Source organism: Pipistrellus kuhlii, unplaced genomic scaffold (assembly GCF_014108245.1).
Source record: "Pipistrellus kuhlii isolate mPipKuh1 unplaced genomic scaffold, mPipKuh1.p scaffold_m20_p_12, whole genome shotgun sequence".
Taxonomy (NCBI): domain Eukaryota; kingdom Metazoa; phylum Chordata; class Mammalia; order Chiroptera; family Vespertilionidae; genus Pipistrellus; species Pipistrellus kuhlii.
Window position 1 is genome coordinate 26,896,252 of NW_023425427.1, and position 17,219 is coordinate 26,913,470.

The 17,219-nt window shown below is 41.8% G+C and overlaps 1 protein-coding gene across 2 annotated transcripts in view; it reads right to left on the minus strand.

Moving 5' to 3' along the window:
* OSTF1 (osteoclast stimulating factor 1) overlaps nt 1-17,219 on the minus strand; it is a 55,465-nt gene that overhangs the window by 25,691 nt on the left and 12,555 nt on the right. For both annotated transcript variants that reach the window (XM_036433777.2, XM_036433776.2), the window contains exon 2: nt 2,373-2,419. In XM_036433777.2, the coding sequence (XP_036289670.1) occupies nt 2,373-2,419 (47 nt within the window). The remainder of the gene's footprint in view (nt 1-2,372; nt 2,420-17,219) is intronic.

Below are 17,219 nucleotides of genomic sequence, written 5' to 3' on the forward strand. Positions count from 1 at the left end.
ACACAGGAAATGCTGTTCATTCTCTATCAGCATGGTCTTACACCGGTCTGTCAAGTCCAGCCAGTTCTCAGTACGACACATTACTGCACTGGAGGTTTGATGAGAAATAGGAACCAAACAGGACTGGGTGGTGCCAGAACTACCTTGCTTTCAAGCAAGACAGGGGAGAAATGGGTGAGTAGGAAGAATCGGGAGCCACAAGCTGTCCAGTGTTCTACCTGTTTGGTGGATCACCAAGAGTGGAGGTGGACATTGCTGTCCCTATCTCCTCAGGGTTGAAGAGCAGCTAAAAACAGGGACCAGGGCTCTCTGGGGTGCTGCACAAGTCAACAATGGTCCCACAGAGTCCAGACCAGCTCTTCCATCTTGCCTGGTCCCAATGACTCTAAGGAGACCAGGTCAGTTTAGAATGTGCCCACCAGAGCAGATGGCTATTGATCATGGAAGAGAAAGACCAAACCAAGCTTCCAGCATTGTCCAACAGGAATTCTCATTCAGAAAAATAATGCAAAACTAAGCTAGTTCTTGGGTGATACTCAAAATATGGAACAGCGGGCACAAGTACAGGCACTTAACCAGTCAGGAAGGTCCATGGGAGCTATAGGTTACCTCTAACCACTGGATTGAGGACAAGTGGAAAGGGGCAGAGTGTGGGGGCAGCAGGGTGCGGGGTAGTCATTACTGAACAACCGGTACATCAGGATGAATTAGCAACATTGCTCTGCAGCCTAGAATCCTTGAGACCAGGGATATTAAAGAATACAAGAACATTTGAACTACAGAATATTCAAAAACCTAATAAGCAATGCCTACTCTCTCCTATGCATTCAATAATAACAAAGATGAAGAGCAGAGGAGAGACTCCATCTGGAATAGAACCAAAGGTGAATTAAAGTAACTAATATAGCATCCAACCAAACATATTTGTTAAAGGTCAGTGAGAAAGGACAAAGGTGATGATGAACAGGAGAGAGGGAAAAGAGTGATGTCACCTCAGGTCTCAAATGAGTAAATGCAGGTTGCTTTCTAGAATGAGGATGACTGCCTCCTTTTCCCCCACTCCTTTCTACCCCAGGAATCATGCAACGTAAGAGAGAGAGGTCAATGAGATTAGGTTTCCTTTTTTGTTTCTTTCTCCTCTGCATCCTGTCCGGACTCCCTGGTTATCCACTTCTGGAAGTGATTCTTCTAAAACGTTGCAATCTAATCACCCTTGAGCTCAAATCCTTCAACTGCTTCCCATCCTACTCAGGGCAAAATCCAAACACAACCCGCAATGCCTTAGAGGACCCAGTATCTCTGACCTTTTCACACTTCCTTCTCCCTTATTCACAATTTTCCCAACCCCATTGTCCTCCCTGCTGTTTCTAGAACCCACCAAGCATCCTTTTTGGACCTACTATTCCTTCTGCTCCTTCACTTCCTTCAGGTCCCCACTCAAATGTCAACCTAGGCCCTGGCCAGGTATCTCAGTTAGTTAGAGCATCATCCCAATACTCCAAGTTTATGGGTTCAATCCCCTGTCAGGATACATACAAGAATCAACCAATGATTGTGTAAATAAGTAGAAAAACAAATCAATGTTTCTCTCGCTTTCTCTCTCAAATCAATAAATTTTAAAAAAAGAAAAACTTAATGTCACCTCTATAGAAAGGCCATCCTTAAACACTCTATTGAAAAATAACACTCCTCCTCTCTTAACTGTGTTTCCCCTTACCCTCCTTATTTTCCTTCCTAACACTTAACCAGACTCTGACAGTTAGACTCATTTGTCATGCTTACTGTCTGTCTCTCCCTACTGGGATGGGAGCTCCCTGAGACAGTCCTTTCTGTTGTCACGACACTAGCTCCGAGGTCCGCACCAGTCTCTGGCACTTATTATGTGCTCACCAACCCCTGGGTGGAGAGATGGATTTCTGGATGTATGCCAGAAACTGTAACAATGAAAACTACATACATCAGAGACAAAAAAATTTGCTGTGGGCAATTCGCAGAAGGTTCCATTATACGTAGTTTGATGTAGCAGGTCAAAGGGAAAATCAGTTAACAAGAGAGTCAGTGGAAGGATGACTAAGACAAGGTGACATGCTTGCCATGCAGGTCACTCGGTGATTTTAAAGCCAGTGGTTTCACCTCATGGAGAGAAGCAGCTCAAGATGGACTATATGACCTTGAGACAGAAAGACACACAGATCATGCAGAGGGGCTTAATGTTCATGCATCTGAGCTGCAGGGGGAGAGACCCAACACCCATTCCTGTAAATGATTTATGGCTAACCAATAACAGGCAGCACATTTAGGCCAGAGGAAGTATCCAAATGCAACCAGCTTAGGTTTTTATGCCAATTTAAAGTTAAAAACTGAATACTTACAGTTCTGGGTTCAAACGTATAAAGAGCTCTGAACACTTTAACTTGCCCTAAAAGAGAGGTGGAAAAACAACATGGTCAATTCTCTCATTTCTAAACTATCCATTATATTCTTCAGAATTCCCTAATTCAAAGCCTGTGGGAAAAATTCATTTTGGAATTAAGTGCTTTGTCCTCATAGGAGGCATTTTTTTTTTTTAAACGTGTTAAATGAAAGCATGAATAAGCACACACCTCTGAAGTGATTTTGCTTTTTCCTGTTAAACAATAGGAGCTACACAATTATATGTACTTACCTTCTGTCCTATACAGAGCCCTTCCTACACTAGGAACTAAGTTTAATACTGGAAAGGTGAGCATTTAACATGAAAATATATTTAACATGACAATAGACAATGGTTTAAAAATAAAGCCAATGGTTTAGAATTTTATTTTGCCCCCCAAAAAGAAAATACCATTGTGAAAAATAGTAGCTGTTGGAGAAATCTGTGAGTCCATTAAGTCCCAAAACAGAGTACAATCACTAAGCAAAGAGGAGGTCCTGCTCATGAAAGCTGTCCTCCATTCTGCCAAAAGACCTCTCTCTTTCTACGCCCCTTTGCTGCATTTCCATTATCCCGTGTCTGAGAAGAACTGATTTGCTGGCCTGTCCCATTTAAAGGCAGAGGAACCCTGACTTTTTCAATTTCTTGGCACCTAACTGTCATTATACACTATGAACTTAATAAATGTTTGCTAAATGAATATGTAAGTAAAAGAACAAATCCACACAGGGTAAGAAAAAAAACTAAAATAGCAACAAAACAACAACAACAAAAAAAACAACAACAAAAACAGGTCTTTTATGAAATAAATTTAGAAGGGATATCAAAATAGTAGAACTACTGCTGAAACCAGTTTGGCTCAGTAGATAGAGCGTCAGCCTGCAGACTGAAAGGTCCCAGGTTCGATTCTGGTCAGGGGCATGTACCTTCGTTGTGGACACATCCCCAGTGGGGGGCGGTGAGCAAGAGGCAGCTGATCGATGATGATTCTCTCTCATCAATGCTTCTGACTCTCTGTCCCTCTCTCTTCCTCTCTGTGAAATAATCAATAATATATATATATATATATATACACATTTTTTTAAAAAATAGAAGAACTACCTATTTAAAAAGTGACAACAGTTCGGTGTGAGCACTGGGAGCACCGTTAGAGACGACACCTGTTACAGGAGCACCGTGCAGAATGGTGGCCTCCACAGCGGGACACAGGAGGACTACTTCAGAAATCATGCACATTTTTACCTTCTTTTTCATTCCCAATTTCACATGTCTAATAAGGTGACAGCACAATAGAATACACGTGCAAGTTATAATTACATTTATATTTATTGGGGGAGAGTGCTCAATCTTTCGCTGCTAGAATGGAAGCATTATGAGGACAGGTGTTTTTGTTTTACGAATGAGATGTCCAAATACCTAGCGCAGTGCCTGGAACATAGAAGCACTCAATAATTATGTGTTGAACAACTCAAAAATGGATGAATAAAAGAATGGAAATGTGCTCAAAAGAAGTCTGAAAACCAGTCGTTTAGGACAGCACTGTCCTATATAACTACTAAAGACTTGATATATGAAAATCATGCAAGAGTAGGCCCTCCTTCCTCTGGCTGCTGACACTGGCTTCCCTCTGGCACCTGGGACCTGAGCTTCCCCAAGCTTCTTTCCAGCCGTCAGCAGGCACCAAGGACCCTGGCTTCCCTATGGCTGCCAGCAGGTACCCGGACCTGGGCTTCCCTCACAGCCCCGGCTTCATCAGGAAGGTCGTCTGGAAGGACGTCTGGTCTAATTAGCATGTTACACTTTTATTATACTAGAGGCCCGGTGCACGCAATTCATGCATGGGGGTGGGGAGTTTCCTCAGCCCAGCCTGCACCCTCTCCAATCTGGGAGCCCTTGAGGGATGTCGGACATCCCTCTCACAATCCAGGACTGCTGGCTCCCAACTGCTCTCCTGCCTGCATTCCTAATTGCCCCTAACCGCTTCTGCCTGCCAGCCTGATCACCCCCTAATCACTCCCATGCCAACCTGATTGATGTCTAACTGCTCCTTTGCCAGCCTGTTTGCCCCCAACATCCCTCCTCTGCCAGCCTGGTCACCCCTAACTGCCCTCTCCTGCAGGGTTGATCGCCCCCAACTGCCCTCCCTTGCAGGCCTGGTGCCTCCCAACTGCCCTCCCCTGCTGGCTGTCTTGTGATGGCCATTTTATGTCCACATGGGGGCAGCCATATTTGACCACATGGGGGCAGCCATCTTGTGTGTTGGAGTGATGGTGAATCTGCATATTACTCTTTTAGTAGATATTATAGGATGCAATGATGGAAAAGTCCTATATCTGTGCTTGTCACATATAGCTACTGAATGCATGAAATGTAATGAGAGTGACTGAGGAACTTATTTTTAAACATCATTTAATTCTAATTAAAGTAAATTGCCACACATGGCTGGTGGCTAGCATATTGAACCATGCAGTTTAGAACATCAGAAAATGAGAAATGACAGAATATCCATTCAGAGAGTCCTATGTATTGATAAATCAATCTTGACTCACTCATTCAATAGTTATTAAAAAAGAAGGATCTGCAGACCCGGATATAACAAAGAGCCTACAAAACATTCAGTGACATCATGCCAAGTACCATCTCGTTTATGTTGACAACGCACGCACGCACACATGCACACCCCTTAAATGAGAGAACCAATTAATGGGAACCTTCACATTCTACCTTACATGTATTGTTTATATTTATTACACATATCATGCATTACTTTTAGAGTCAAATAAAGCTGTAAAGATACCTTCATGGGGGTTAGGGAGGAATATCATTTTTTTCTAATGCCCTAATGATACTATTTATTGATTAATGTTGGGACTCGATACTATTTATCGATTAATGTTGGGATGTTACCTCTTGTGGATCCTTTTTAATCTACATATTTTAAAAGTTCAGATCCCTGCCACTTAGTGTGCTGCAAGAAAATATTTTTTTGCAATCTGAATTCTAGTGCCACTTCTTTCCTGCTCTACTAAGGGGAGGGTTATAGGCAGAAGAAAAGGTGAAATTTTTTTTTGTTTGGAGTTTACTTTTTTAACCACACCCACAGCCCTGAGAAAGGAACTGCCAAGGGAAGAAGGAGTTGCCAGGAGAAATATTTTCTGCTGACCTGACTGTCTCTCTGAGAGGGAAGACTGGTTATCTTGATTACTTCGAACTTTCCAAAGAGAAGTTACACAAGGAAGCAGTCAAATTCAAAAAGACAGAACTTTCTGGTTTCTTTGAGGGAATGACAGCAAAGGGTTGTACTGTGGCTAATTTTGAAAACAAGGGTCCATGTCAATTTAATGAGCATAGATAAAATCCAATATAAAGAACCTAAGAAAATACTTCAAGTGTGACTAATCCATTGATTTTTGTAATTGTATCTCTTGTGATTGTCTTGAACTGTTCACAAAGGAAGTGGGAGATTTATTTGCATTTTTATTTACATTGAACATTAGACAAACTATCTTTAGGCCAGAGATTTTCAACATTTTTCATCTTATGGCACACATAAACAAATTTCTAAAATTCTGTGGCACACCAAAAAATATATTTTTAGGCAATCTGACAAAAAAATAAAAACTATAATCTTGATTCATTCACACCAGACAGCTATTGTGTTGGCTATTGTCATTTTTTTATTTGATAATCTAAGGGAAAAGATGTCAATGTGCCTAACTAAACAGTCCAAGCATTGCACGCTTTAAAAATTCTTGGAAACCATTGCTTTAGGCTGTTATACAAGGAGCATTCTATGTAATGCTATAGAAATACTACCACATATATAGTCCTATTTGTTGATTAACTAGAGGTCTGGTGCATGAAATTTGTGCACTTGGGGAATCCCTCAGCCTGCCCTGCACCCTCTCACAGTCTGGGATCCCTTGGGGTATGTCCAACTGAAGCCAGTAGTTGGACATGTTTTGTGCTGCTGTGGAGACAGGAAAAGCTCCCACCACAGCCACTGCACTGGCTCAGGGCTTCTGGCTGAGCAGCACTCCCCCTGTGGGAGCACACTGATCACCAGGGGGCAGCTTCTGCATTGAGCATCCGCCCCCTGATGGTCAGTGCACATCATAGCGAGCGGTTGAGTGGCCTTAGCATATCATTAGTATAGTACACTTTGATTGGTTGAACAGCCAACCTGACACTTAGCAAATTAAACTTTTATTAGATATTATAGATGTTAGGATGTTAGCCTCTTGTGGATCCCTTTAAAGTTCTGGGCCTTAATTTATTCTATTCTCAGATCTGAGTCAAATAGAAATAAAAGAATGCAAAAGAAATAGCCAGAGGATATGAAAGAATTGCATAAAAACCAAGTTTCATGATTACAGTTTATTAACCTTGGATGAGTCTTTTAAGAGAATAATAATTAAGAAAACTTAATAGCCCTAACTGGTTTGGCTCAGTGGATAGAATGTTGGCCTGCGGACCGAAGGGTCCCAGGTTCGATTTCAGTCAAGGGCATGTACCTTGGTTGCTGGTACATCCCCAGTAGGCAAGTGCAGGAGGCAGCTGATTTATGTTTCTCTCTCTCAATGTTTCTAACTCTCTATCCCTCTCCCTTCCTCTCTGTAAAAAATCAATAAAATATATATTTTTTAAACTTAATACAGTGATCATTTTTACATCATATTTAATTCAACTGTGACTAATGTTCTATACAGATATAAACAAAGTATCGAAGGGTAGAAATCAGGGTACTATGTCTTCCTCCAGTATTATCCTTGCAGACATCTAAAAAATAATAATACATTTTAATTATCAAGAGATGGTACTGATCAATTCCAGTTTTACTTAATGAAAGCAGATTCACACATGTGAAATTGTTGTGTTCTTATATGTACCGTTTCCCCGAAAATAAGACAGTATCCTATATTAATTTTTTCTCCCAAAGTTGCGCTAGGTCTTATTTTCAGGGAATGTCTTCTCTTTCCATGCGCTAGGTCTTATTTTCGGGGAAACACGGTATGCAGGGAGGCTAACTTCGATGCCTTCTTCGGGCAACTTCCATCTTCATCATTTTCTCATGGAAGTCTGGTTACACGTAACAAAGACGGAAAGCAGAGCCGGGAAGACTGCATGGATTACCTGAAATCACCCTGGAATTCACCCTGAATGAGACTGGAAAAAAGGCCAGTCTTTTGTCTGATGTTCACGTGGTGCTCACATGAGATATAGCATGTGAACGGTATCAGGGATTTCAGCAGGGCCAGTTTCCTGAGGTTAGCAAGATAAGTGAACGCCCACAGCTGCAGGCCCCTGTTGGTTTTTCACTCGGCTGGCTTCTCACCTGGCCAGGCACACCCTTTCCATTTCTCTGCAACCCTACCCTGCCCCCACAGAGAAGGGCTGAGGCCACCAGTCCTGAGCCAAACACTATTTTCCTCTGCTCCAGATTTCAGTAAGCTAATCGTTGCCCACCATGGTTGAGGCAGGTAGAGGAAAGGGGGTCTGCACAAGGCCGTGTACAGAGAAAGGGTAAGAGAATTTTCTGTTTCTGAGGTTGGCAGACTATGAATTGCTACATCTCTAAGACCCTGAAATAAGCACTTAGAACTTGGGGCTTATAAATTCAAACATAAAATTTCTAATCTACTTTATTCTCTGCTGGCGAAGGAGTGGAGAAGCTTCTAGAGCACATGTGTCAAACGCAAGGCCCGCGGGCCAAATCCGTCCCGCCAGGCCTTGCAATGTGGCCCGCACCGCGCTGTCATCACTGCACTCCGCTGCGTTTCCATCACAATGACAGTTTATGACTGTTCAGTAAACCATTCGGCCCGCGATTTAGGCTGGATTTTAGATTTTGGCCCCTTCTCTGATTGAGTTCGACACCCCTATTCTAGAGGAAGCCTCTAAGACAGAATTGAAATGGGACTGCTTACTGTAACAAACAGACATTCAATAAACAGCGAGAGGGATAACTTTTCAAATATCAGAACTTTGTGATCTAGATCAGACTGGCTCTTTCACTGATGTTCTGCTATGAATCTGGGAAGCATGAGCCATCTAGGACTGCATACCCACCTATGATGGTTAAAACTGGAAATACTGACAATGTTAAGTGTTAAGAATCCTGAATAACTGGAATTCTCGAACACTACTGGTGGGTGTGTACACTGGCACAACAATTACAGAAAAGTATTTAGCAGTAGCTTTAATTCATATGTTATGTTAACATGCCTTTGAGATCTTAAATTGCATTTCTGGGAAAGAAACATAACTAGAAAACCTACATTGAATCTTTTGTATGACTAAATACTTCATACAAAGATGACCCTTCACTATTCACAGAATACTTTGAGTCTCGACATTTTTAAACTGCAGATCATAACCTGTACATTTTACATATGTGTGTGTGTGTGTGTATGTTATTGTGAAGCTAATTTAAAAGCTTGAAAAATATTAAGCAGGACTGAAAAGACCAGAGCACATTGTACACAACAGAAGTAGTAAGAGTTCTATGAAATTTTTGTGTCATTGGGATTGGATAGATGGATGTTTATTTTAGAAATAAACACATTTTGTTTGGCATCATGCCAAATGGCCAAATATTGAAATCAGTATTTGCCAAAGCCAAATGTTGTCTTTACAGCATGGACTATTGAGAAATAAGAATAAGTCTGAACTTTTATTTAAAAAAATGATGATTACAACCTTCGTATTAAAATTTCTGATAGACCCATTTTTTTAAAATATATTTTATTGATTTTCCACAGAGAGGAAGGGAGAAAGATAGAGAGCTAGAAACGTCGATGAGAAACATCAATCAGCTGCCTCCTGCACACCCCCCATCAGGGATGTGCCTGCAACCAATGTACATGCCCTTGACGGGAATTGAACCTGGGACCTTTCAGTCCGAAGACCGACGCTCGATCCACTGAGCCAAACCCGGTTTCGGCCTGATAGGCCCATTTTTAAAATGTGATATAAAAGGGCAAAAACCAATGTACATGCCCTTGACCGGAATCAAACCCGGAACCTTTCATTTCAGTCCTCAGACCGACGCTCTACCACTGAGCCAAACCGGTTTTGGCGTTAACTCTCATATTCTTATCTTCATTACTCAGATTTCTGGATTTGGCCTCACTTGTATATCTTTCTTTTTGTTGTAGGCACATCCCCTGTAGGGGGTGTGCAAGAGGCAGCTGGTTGATGTTTCTCTCTCATCGACGTTTCTAGCTCTCTATCTCTCTCCTTTCCTCTCTGTAAGAAAAATCAATAAAATATATTAAAAAAAAAAAAAAAAAAAGGGCAAAAGCCATAACTGCAGCCAGATGAGACTTGTATAAAATCAGGTCTGTGGAGCCCGGTCCGTGAGGGTCAGAGCTCATCAGTACTGATGACCCACGCATCAAGAGGTTGCCAGTCTGATTCCAGGTCAGGGCAAGTGCTTAAGTTTTGGCTCAGACCCCAGTAGGGAGCATGCTGGAGACAGCCAATCAATGTCCCTCTCTATATATCTCTTTCCCTTCCTCTCTCTAAAATTAATTACATATATATTTATATATATAATTACATATATATAATTACATATATATATATAATTACATATATATATATATATATATATATATATATATATATATCCCATTTTTTTTAAAGCTGTTAAATAAATAAATGAGGTCCGTGGAAAAGCAAGCTAGTTTGGTGCTAGCCCTGCCAGCTTAGCTGTTGCCTGTGGTCATGTTACCACGAAGTTAGTAAGCTTTCCTTCCTCCCTAATAGAAAACGACTGAAGTCAAGCCTTGCCTCCTGTTTATCTCTGTGCTGGAAGGTTTGCTTAATCCTAATGATGCAATTTCATTGAAGGCAATGCCACAAATGACACATTGGTTTCCCCAAAATTATTAGCAATTGCACTCTCGCAACATTAATTCCCAGTCTATACCTATAGGACATATAAAATTCACAGCCTCCACAATCATCATTAGTCTTAGTAATACTTTACTCTCTAATTATAAATGTACATTTAAACTTTCAATTGACTGAAGGAATTTTCATATGTAAAGCACAAAAGGGAGCATTTGGGATAAGTCACATTTAGAGTATTTAACCTGTTTTTCACAGTGAATGCTAAGATAATAAATCCAGCCCTGGCTGGCTGCTCAGTGGTCAGAGAGTCTGTCTGCCCACTCGCCAAAGGGCCTCCGGTTCAATTCCCGGTCCAGGGCACATTGTACCTAGGTTGCAAGTGGATCCATAGCCAGGGCCAGGGAGCATTCAGAAGGCAGCCAATCTATGTGTCTCTCTTACTTCAATGTTTCTCTCTCTCTCTCTCTCTCTCTCTCTCTCTCTCTCTCTCTCTCTCTCTCTCTCTCTCTCTTCCTCTCTTACACTCTCTCTCCAAAGGATCAATGGGGAAAATATCCTCAGGTGCGGATAAAAAAGAAAAGAAAAGATATTAATACATCCAACTGGCATGTCTTATTTGCATTACTGGTGCCACTACACTGGTTAGACAGGAGAATTACCAATGCAATCCACAATCCTTGTTCTAATTCAAGTCTAGGTGTGCCTAAAAGGACACTAAAGCAGGCATTCCACCATTTGGCCAAAGTTAAATGGCAAATTTAGGAAGAAATTTGAGGCTAAGATAAACTTCCTTTTACCCCTATAATCGTGTGTGTGTGTGTGTGTGTGTGTGTGTGTGTGTGTGTGTTTGTGTGTTTCCAGGTCATTAAGTAAAATATCTTACTGATGATTAAGGTCAAAAAATTTTTGGAAAGCCACTGCTTTAGGCTACCTGATCAAATTAGGATTTGCTACAAGACACTCTAAAGAAAAAGTAATATTTCCTCCACTTTGTGAATTTTAAAACTCAGCTAGCATATAAATAACTAGAGGCCCTATGCAAGAAATTTGTGCAAGAGTAGGCCTTCCTTCCCCCTGCTGCTGGCATCGGCTTCCCTCTGGCACCGTGACCTGAGGTTCCTTCCAGCACCTGTGACCCAAGGTTCCCTCTGGCACCCAGGACCGGGGTTCCCTCTGGCCACCGGCACTTGAGACCCAGGCTTCCGTCTGGCCACCGGCAGGCACCCGGGACCCGGGCTTCCCTCGCAGCCCAGGCTTTCATGCAGAAGGTCATCAGATCTAATTAGCATATTATGCTTTTATTATTATAGATAATATTCTCCTATCATCCCCCAAAACAGATCATTTATAACCACCATTAGTGTTTTCAAAAAGAAAGAAGAGTAAGAAAATTATGTGAACAAGGGAAAATCATGAGAAAAAAAAAATAAGAATTTATATAGTTATCACAGTTGTCTAAGACAGTGGTCTGCACACTCATTAGTCAATAGAGCAGCAAACGGCAGCTCTCGAGCCGCGTGTGGTTCACAAGCCACAGTTTGCCGACCACTGGTCTAAGAGGACACAGAGAGTATTCATTTCTTAATGTACGTCCTGTGTGCCTGAAAAAAAAAAATGGGTCACCACCTCTTAATATTCTCAGAGTAAGTAAAAGCATGACTATTATTTCTACTAGGCATATTTAAATTATTCCATTAAACATGCATGATGAAACAGGATGCTTTCTGCTCAAAAGCAAAACAGAAGGAGTCTATGTGATAGCATCCAAGAGTCCAGGCCGTCATTTGATTGCTGGGGTGAAAGGAAACAGCTGTGCTCTGCTGGGCCAACACAACACTCCCCTGAGATCTGTGGAGTGCAAACGCCCACAAATGAGGTGGTCAGCTCAGAACAGGCTCCTTGGTCATGATCTCTATTCATGTCATTCCACAAAAGCCCATCACTCTTGGAAATAAAATAGAGAGGCTATGATCCTTGCAAGAGGGCAGCAATGTCTGAGAGTTTCCAACGCAAAGAATAAGTTTCTTCCCCTCACCCTCTTGGGCTAATTAAGTCAAATCCAGTGAATTCTAGTTGCATATCTATCTTTACCATAAAGGATAATAACTAATTTTTTAAAAAGCTATGAACATAAAATTTTCATCTCTCCTTACCCAAACACCACCTCTTCCCTGCAGCTTCACTTTATAAAAAATAAAAAAATAAAATAAAATAAAAAACACTAAAGATTTTGAAACGTGTCTTGATTTCAGCTGCAGGAATGGCAGACTCATTAAAAACAGTAGCCAGTGTGTTTTCTGACAAGAGGGTTCTGTTGATTAACAGTGTGCCTTTCTTATCCATTTTTCCCTTTGCTTACACTTTTCAGTGCCTTTCAGCGAACTTGGTTACTTTTCCGTCCTGAGAGGTCATAACTGCTGGTTATTTTTAGTTCTTCTCCACAGTATAACGTAAGAGCCCCCAAAGAGCAGGGTTCAGCATTTCAAATGACATGCTCAGTGCCAAGTGTGTCTGCACATTGGAGAGGGGGCCAGGGCCCCTAAAGACCCTTCATCCTAAGAAGATCTTTGTCCCAAGCCAGCTTGAGGAGACTGTGGGGATGAAGGGAGGAAAATTCTTTATTTCAGTCCTTGGAATTTAACTAAATCAAGGCTATGCTGGGTCATGTTACCTTCTGCAAAAGGCTCAGATGAGCCCATGACAGCAATACCTGTTTTCATACAACCAGTGAGAGGCTAAGAATAGTTTTGCATTTATAAATGCTTGGGGTGGGAAGGTAGGGAAATCAAAATAATAATAATAGCCGGGCCAGAGTGGCTCAGTTGTCGAGGATCAACCTATGAACCAGGAGGTCACAGTTAGATTCTCAGTCAGGGCGCATGCCCAGGTTGTGGGTTCAGTCGCCAGTTGGCACTGATCAATGTTTCTCACATCAATCTCTCTCTCTCTCTCTCTCTCTCTCTCTCTCTCTCTCTCTCTCTCTCTCTCTCTCTCTCTCTCTCCCTTCCTTCCTTCCTTTCTCTCTAAATTAAAAAAAACACATATTTTTTTTAAAGTAAACTCTCTAATCCAAAACAAAATTACCCATCTATGCTCACATTTATGAGACACTTACCAAGCATTGACTTGCAATCACTCATTTAATCCTCAAAACAACCCTGAGATGTAAAGGCTTTATTAGCTCTATTACAGCTGAAGGAACTGAGCTAGAGAGGGTAAGTACCTGGGCCAGGTGTACACAGCTAGGAAGGCGGAGACAGGGTGTAAACCCAGGCCCAGGCTCCAGGGCCCAGGCTCTGAACAGCCTGGAAGCGGCGCAGAAAGATCTGAGCTTTTACTGCTGGCACCCTGGGGTTAAATGAGACTGAACAAAGTAACATAAATGAAGTACTGAGTGCAGCCCCTGAGGTGGTGTTATGTGCCCGTGTTAGCTATCATTATATACTACAAATGTTTACCTTTGGGGGGGGGAGGGTAATTCCCTGGGTCTTTATCCATACTGGCAAAAATCCTACTCCTGTATATTAGGAGATTTATTTATAATATGCCAGCAGAGAAATCTTAATGCTTTTGTTACACAAAGCGTAACATCTAGTATTATATCCTGCAGTGGCTATTAAAGAATTAAATGTGAGTTTTAAGTGGTCATTTTGAAACCTATAGCTATTGTCTTTAGTCAGCTCAGGCTGCCTTAACAAAAGACCACATACTGGGTGGCTTACACGGCATTTATTTCTCAGCTCTAGAGGCTGGGAAGTCCAAGATCAAAGTATTAGACATCTCAATTTCTGGTGGTCAGTCTCTTCCTGACTTGCAGATGGCTGCCTTCTCACTGTGTGCTCACATGGCCTTTTCTGTGTGTGTGTGTGTGTGTGCACGCACACACACACACCCATCTTGCTTCCTCTTCTCATAAAGCCACTAATCCCATCACACAGGCCCCATCTCATGACCTAACCCAGTGGTCAGCAAACTGCAGCTCTCAAGCCACATGTGGCTCTTTGGCCCCTTGAGTTTTTAGCAAGGCCAGCTTAATTAAGTTAATAACAATGTGCCTACCTATATAGTCTAACTTTAAAAAATTTGGCTCTCAAAAGAAATTTCCATCGTTGTACTGTTGAGATTTGGCTCTGTTGACTAATGAGTTTGCCAACACTGACCTAACCTAACCCTAATTACCTACCCAAGCCCCCATCTCCAAGTACCATCACATTGTGAGTTAGGACTCCAATATATAAGTGAAACATTCAGTCCATAACAGCTATGAATGCAGAATTATTTTTTAAAAAAACAGAAAAGCATGAACATGTATACATATGCTGGAATATAGGCTACTACAGTAAGAGTAAAAATTAGCTCTTTGGAGATAAGCTTATGTTTTACTATTATGTAAAAACTAGAGGCCCGGTGCACAGATTCGTGCACAGGTGGGGTCCCTCAGCCTGGCCTTCGCCCTCTGGAAATCTGGGACCCCTCAGGGGATGTAGCAATGCCAAAGTGGCAGGCAGCTGGAGAGGAAGGAGAGGCTCCCACCGCCACAGCTGCGCTTGCCAGTCGTGAGCTCAGCTTCTGGCTGAGCAGCACTCCCGCTGTGGGAGCACACTGACCACCAGAGGGCAACCCCTGCATTGAGTGTCTGCCCCCTAGGGATCAGTGCGCATCATGGCAACCAGTCATAATGGTCGCTTAGGCATATATATATATATATATATATATATATATATATATATATATAGTTGGTGGTATAATATATATACAGTCAACTATGTAAAATAAAAATATGCATAGAAGGAAAACCAGAAGGAAAAATATGTCAGAATATTAATAGTTACCTCTAGGCAAAAAAAAAAAAAAAATTATTTTCTTATTTATTTTCCTAAACTGTCTATAAAGAATAAAAATTCCATAAATAAACAGGAAAACATATTTTTCTAATGCCCTATTGAAGGACAATTCAGGTTATTTTTACTTTATTTATCAGCAGAGTATTTTAATGTGTTTTGTTGTTGTTTTTTTGTCTTCTTTGTCTCCCTAATCTGACCCCCCAAAAAAATGGTGGAGAGATAAGTAACTGCAATGCCAAGTAAGGTCATAAAAGCATGACTTGTGCTGGCTGGAGAGAAGGTGACATGTACTTTGATTCTGGAAAGATAACAGGGGTTACCTTTTCCAGAGGGGCAGGGGGCAGGCTGGGGCAGACCCGTACTACAGAGCAGCGTACAGACAGAAGCGCTGGAGGCCAGGAGGGCTGCCTGTGAACGCCAACAAGGTCAGTGCAGCTGGAACTAGTAGGAGGATGGTGGGGGCAGAGCACAGACAGGCTAGAGAGGTTTCTCAATATTTCTGAGGCCCACATTAGGAAATACATTGCACATCAGGAACCGGGAAACACACATATATACACTCTCATGAAACTGAAAAAATTTCACCAAAACTTGGAGTGATTCTCTCTGATATTTTTTTAATTAATTTTGAGAGAGAGAGAGAGAGATTTGTTGTCCCACTAATCTATGTATTCATTGGTTGATTCTAGTATATTCCCTGACAGGGGCTCAATTAGAGCCCTAGAACCTACGCTCTAACCAACTAAGCCACCCAGCCAGAGCACTCTCTGATATTTTCTGTTCTGTTCTCTCTCTCTCTCTTAAATGCTAAATGTTAGTCACGACTAACTATACTGACTTGATGACCTACTACTGGGTCACCACTCACAACCTGAAAAAAACACCAGGCCGGAGCATTTAATACATTAATGTGTATAATCAAAATTTAGAAATCAAATAGAAAATTTTCAGATTTAGATATCTGGTGCTCTTGGCAATTAATAGAATGCTCTCTGAATAGATTAAAAATCGCCTTGGAAATTACTTTTTATTCCAAGAGAAGTTTCTAATTTGAACAAATAATAAATGGACAAGCATTCAGACTTCATGAATGCCCAAGTTCTAAGGAAATTACTAATGCACTTAGGAAATAAAAATTTGCAACAGTAAAAAAATGGCCTTGGTCTTAACCCTCTATAAAAACACATGGTAACAAGACAACACGATGATAAAAATAAATGTCTCCTTTAGTTAACTCAGAAGCCCTTTAAAACTGATAGAAGGCCGAAACCGGTTTGGCTCAGCGGATATAGTGTCAGCCTGCGGACTGAAAGGTCCCAGGTTTGATTCCGGTCAAGGGCATGTACCTTGGTTGCCGGCACATCCCCAGTGGGTATGTGTGTGTGTGTGTGTGTGTGTGTGTGTGTGTGTGTGTGTGTGCAGGAGGCAGCTGATCGATGTTTCTCTCACATCGATGTTTCTAGCTCTCTATCCCTCTCTCTTCCTCTCTGTAAAAAATCAATAATATATATATTTTAAAAAAAAAACTGATATAAGGACCAAGATATACACTGTGTCTAAGGAAAACAAAAGCGAATCTCTGGAGACACTGAACTGAGCTTAAGCCTAAATCCAGGTGCTCACTCGAAACTCACCTGAGGAACACAGAGGGGCCAAATCTAGAGTGGAGGAGGGCATTTCACTGTTTCCAGCTGGCACTAGAACTCTTCTATAACAGCACAAGCACTGGGTGTGTAAGAAATATTACCAAACACACAGGAGGAAGTCATTAGAGAGCAAAAATAAGTAACAACTGAATCTGAGCCCCTCTCCCTTCAGAAAACAAGACGGAATCCAGTCTGCTTCTGTGGCGCCTGAAAGAGCCTCCCCCAAAGCCCATTTCCTAGAACAGGAGAGTGGACTCAGAGAGGCCCCCTGTAGGAAACCAACGCGCTGTCTAAGACATTCATTTCTTCCAAGATCATCTACTTAACAGCCTCGAACCCAGAAATGGTCCCCTGAGAGCATCTTCTCCCAAGTCCCACAGCAGTGCTTCCTCAAAAGGTTCACAGGGCTCCTAAGGGCCACGGTCCTTCCCTGAACGCAGTGAGCTCTGCCTGGTGGAG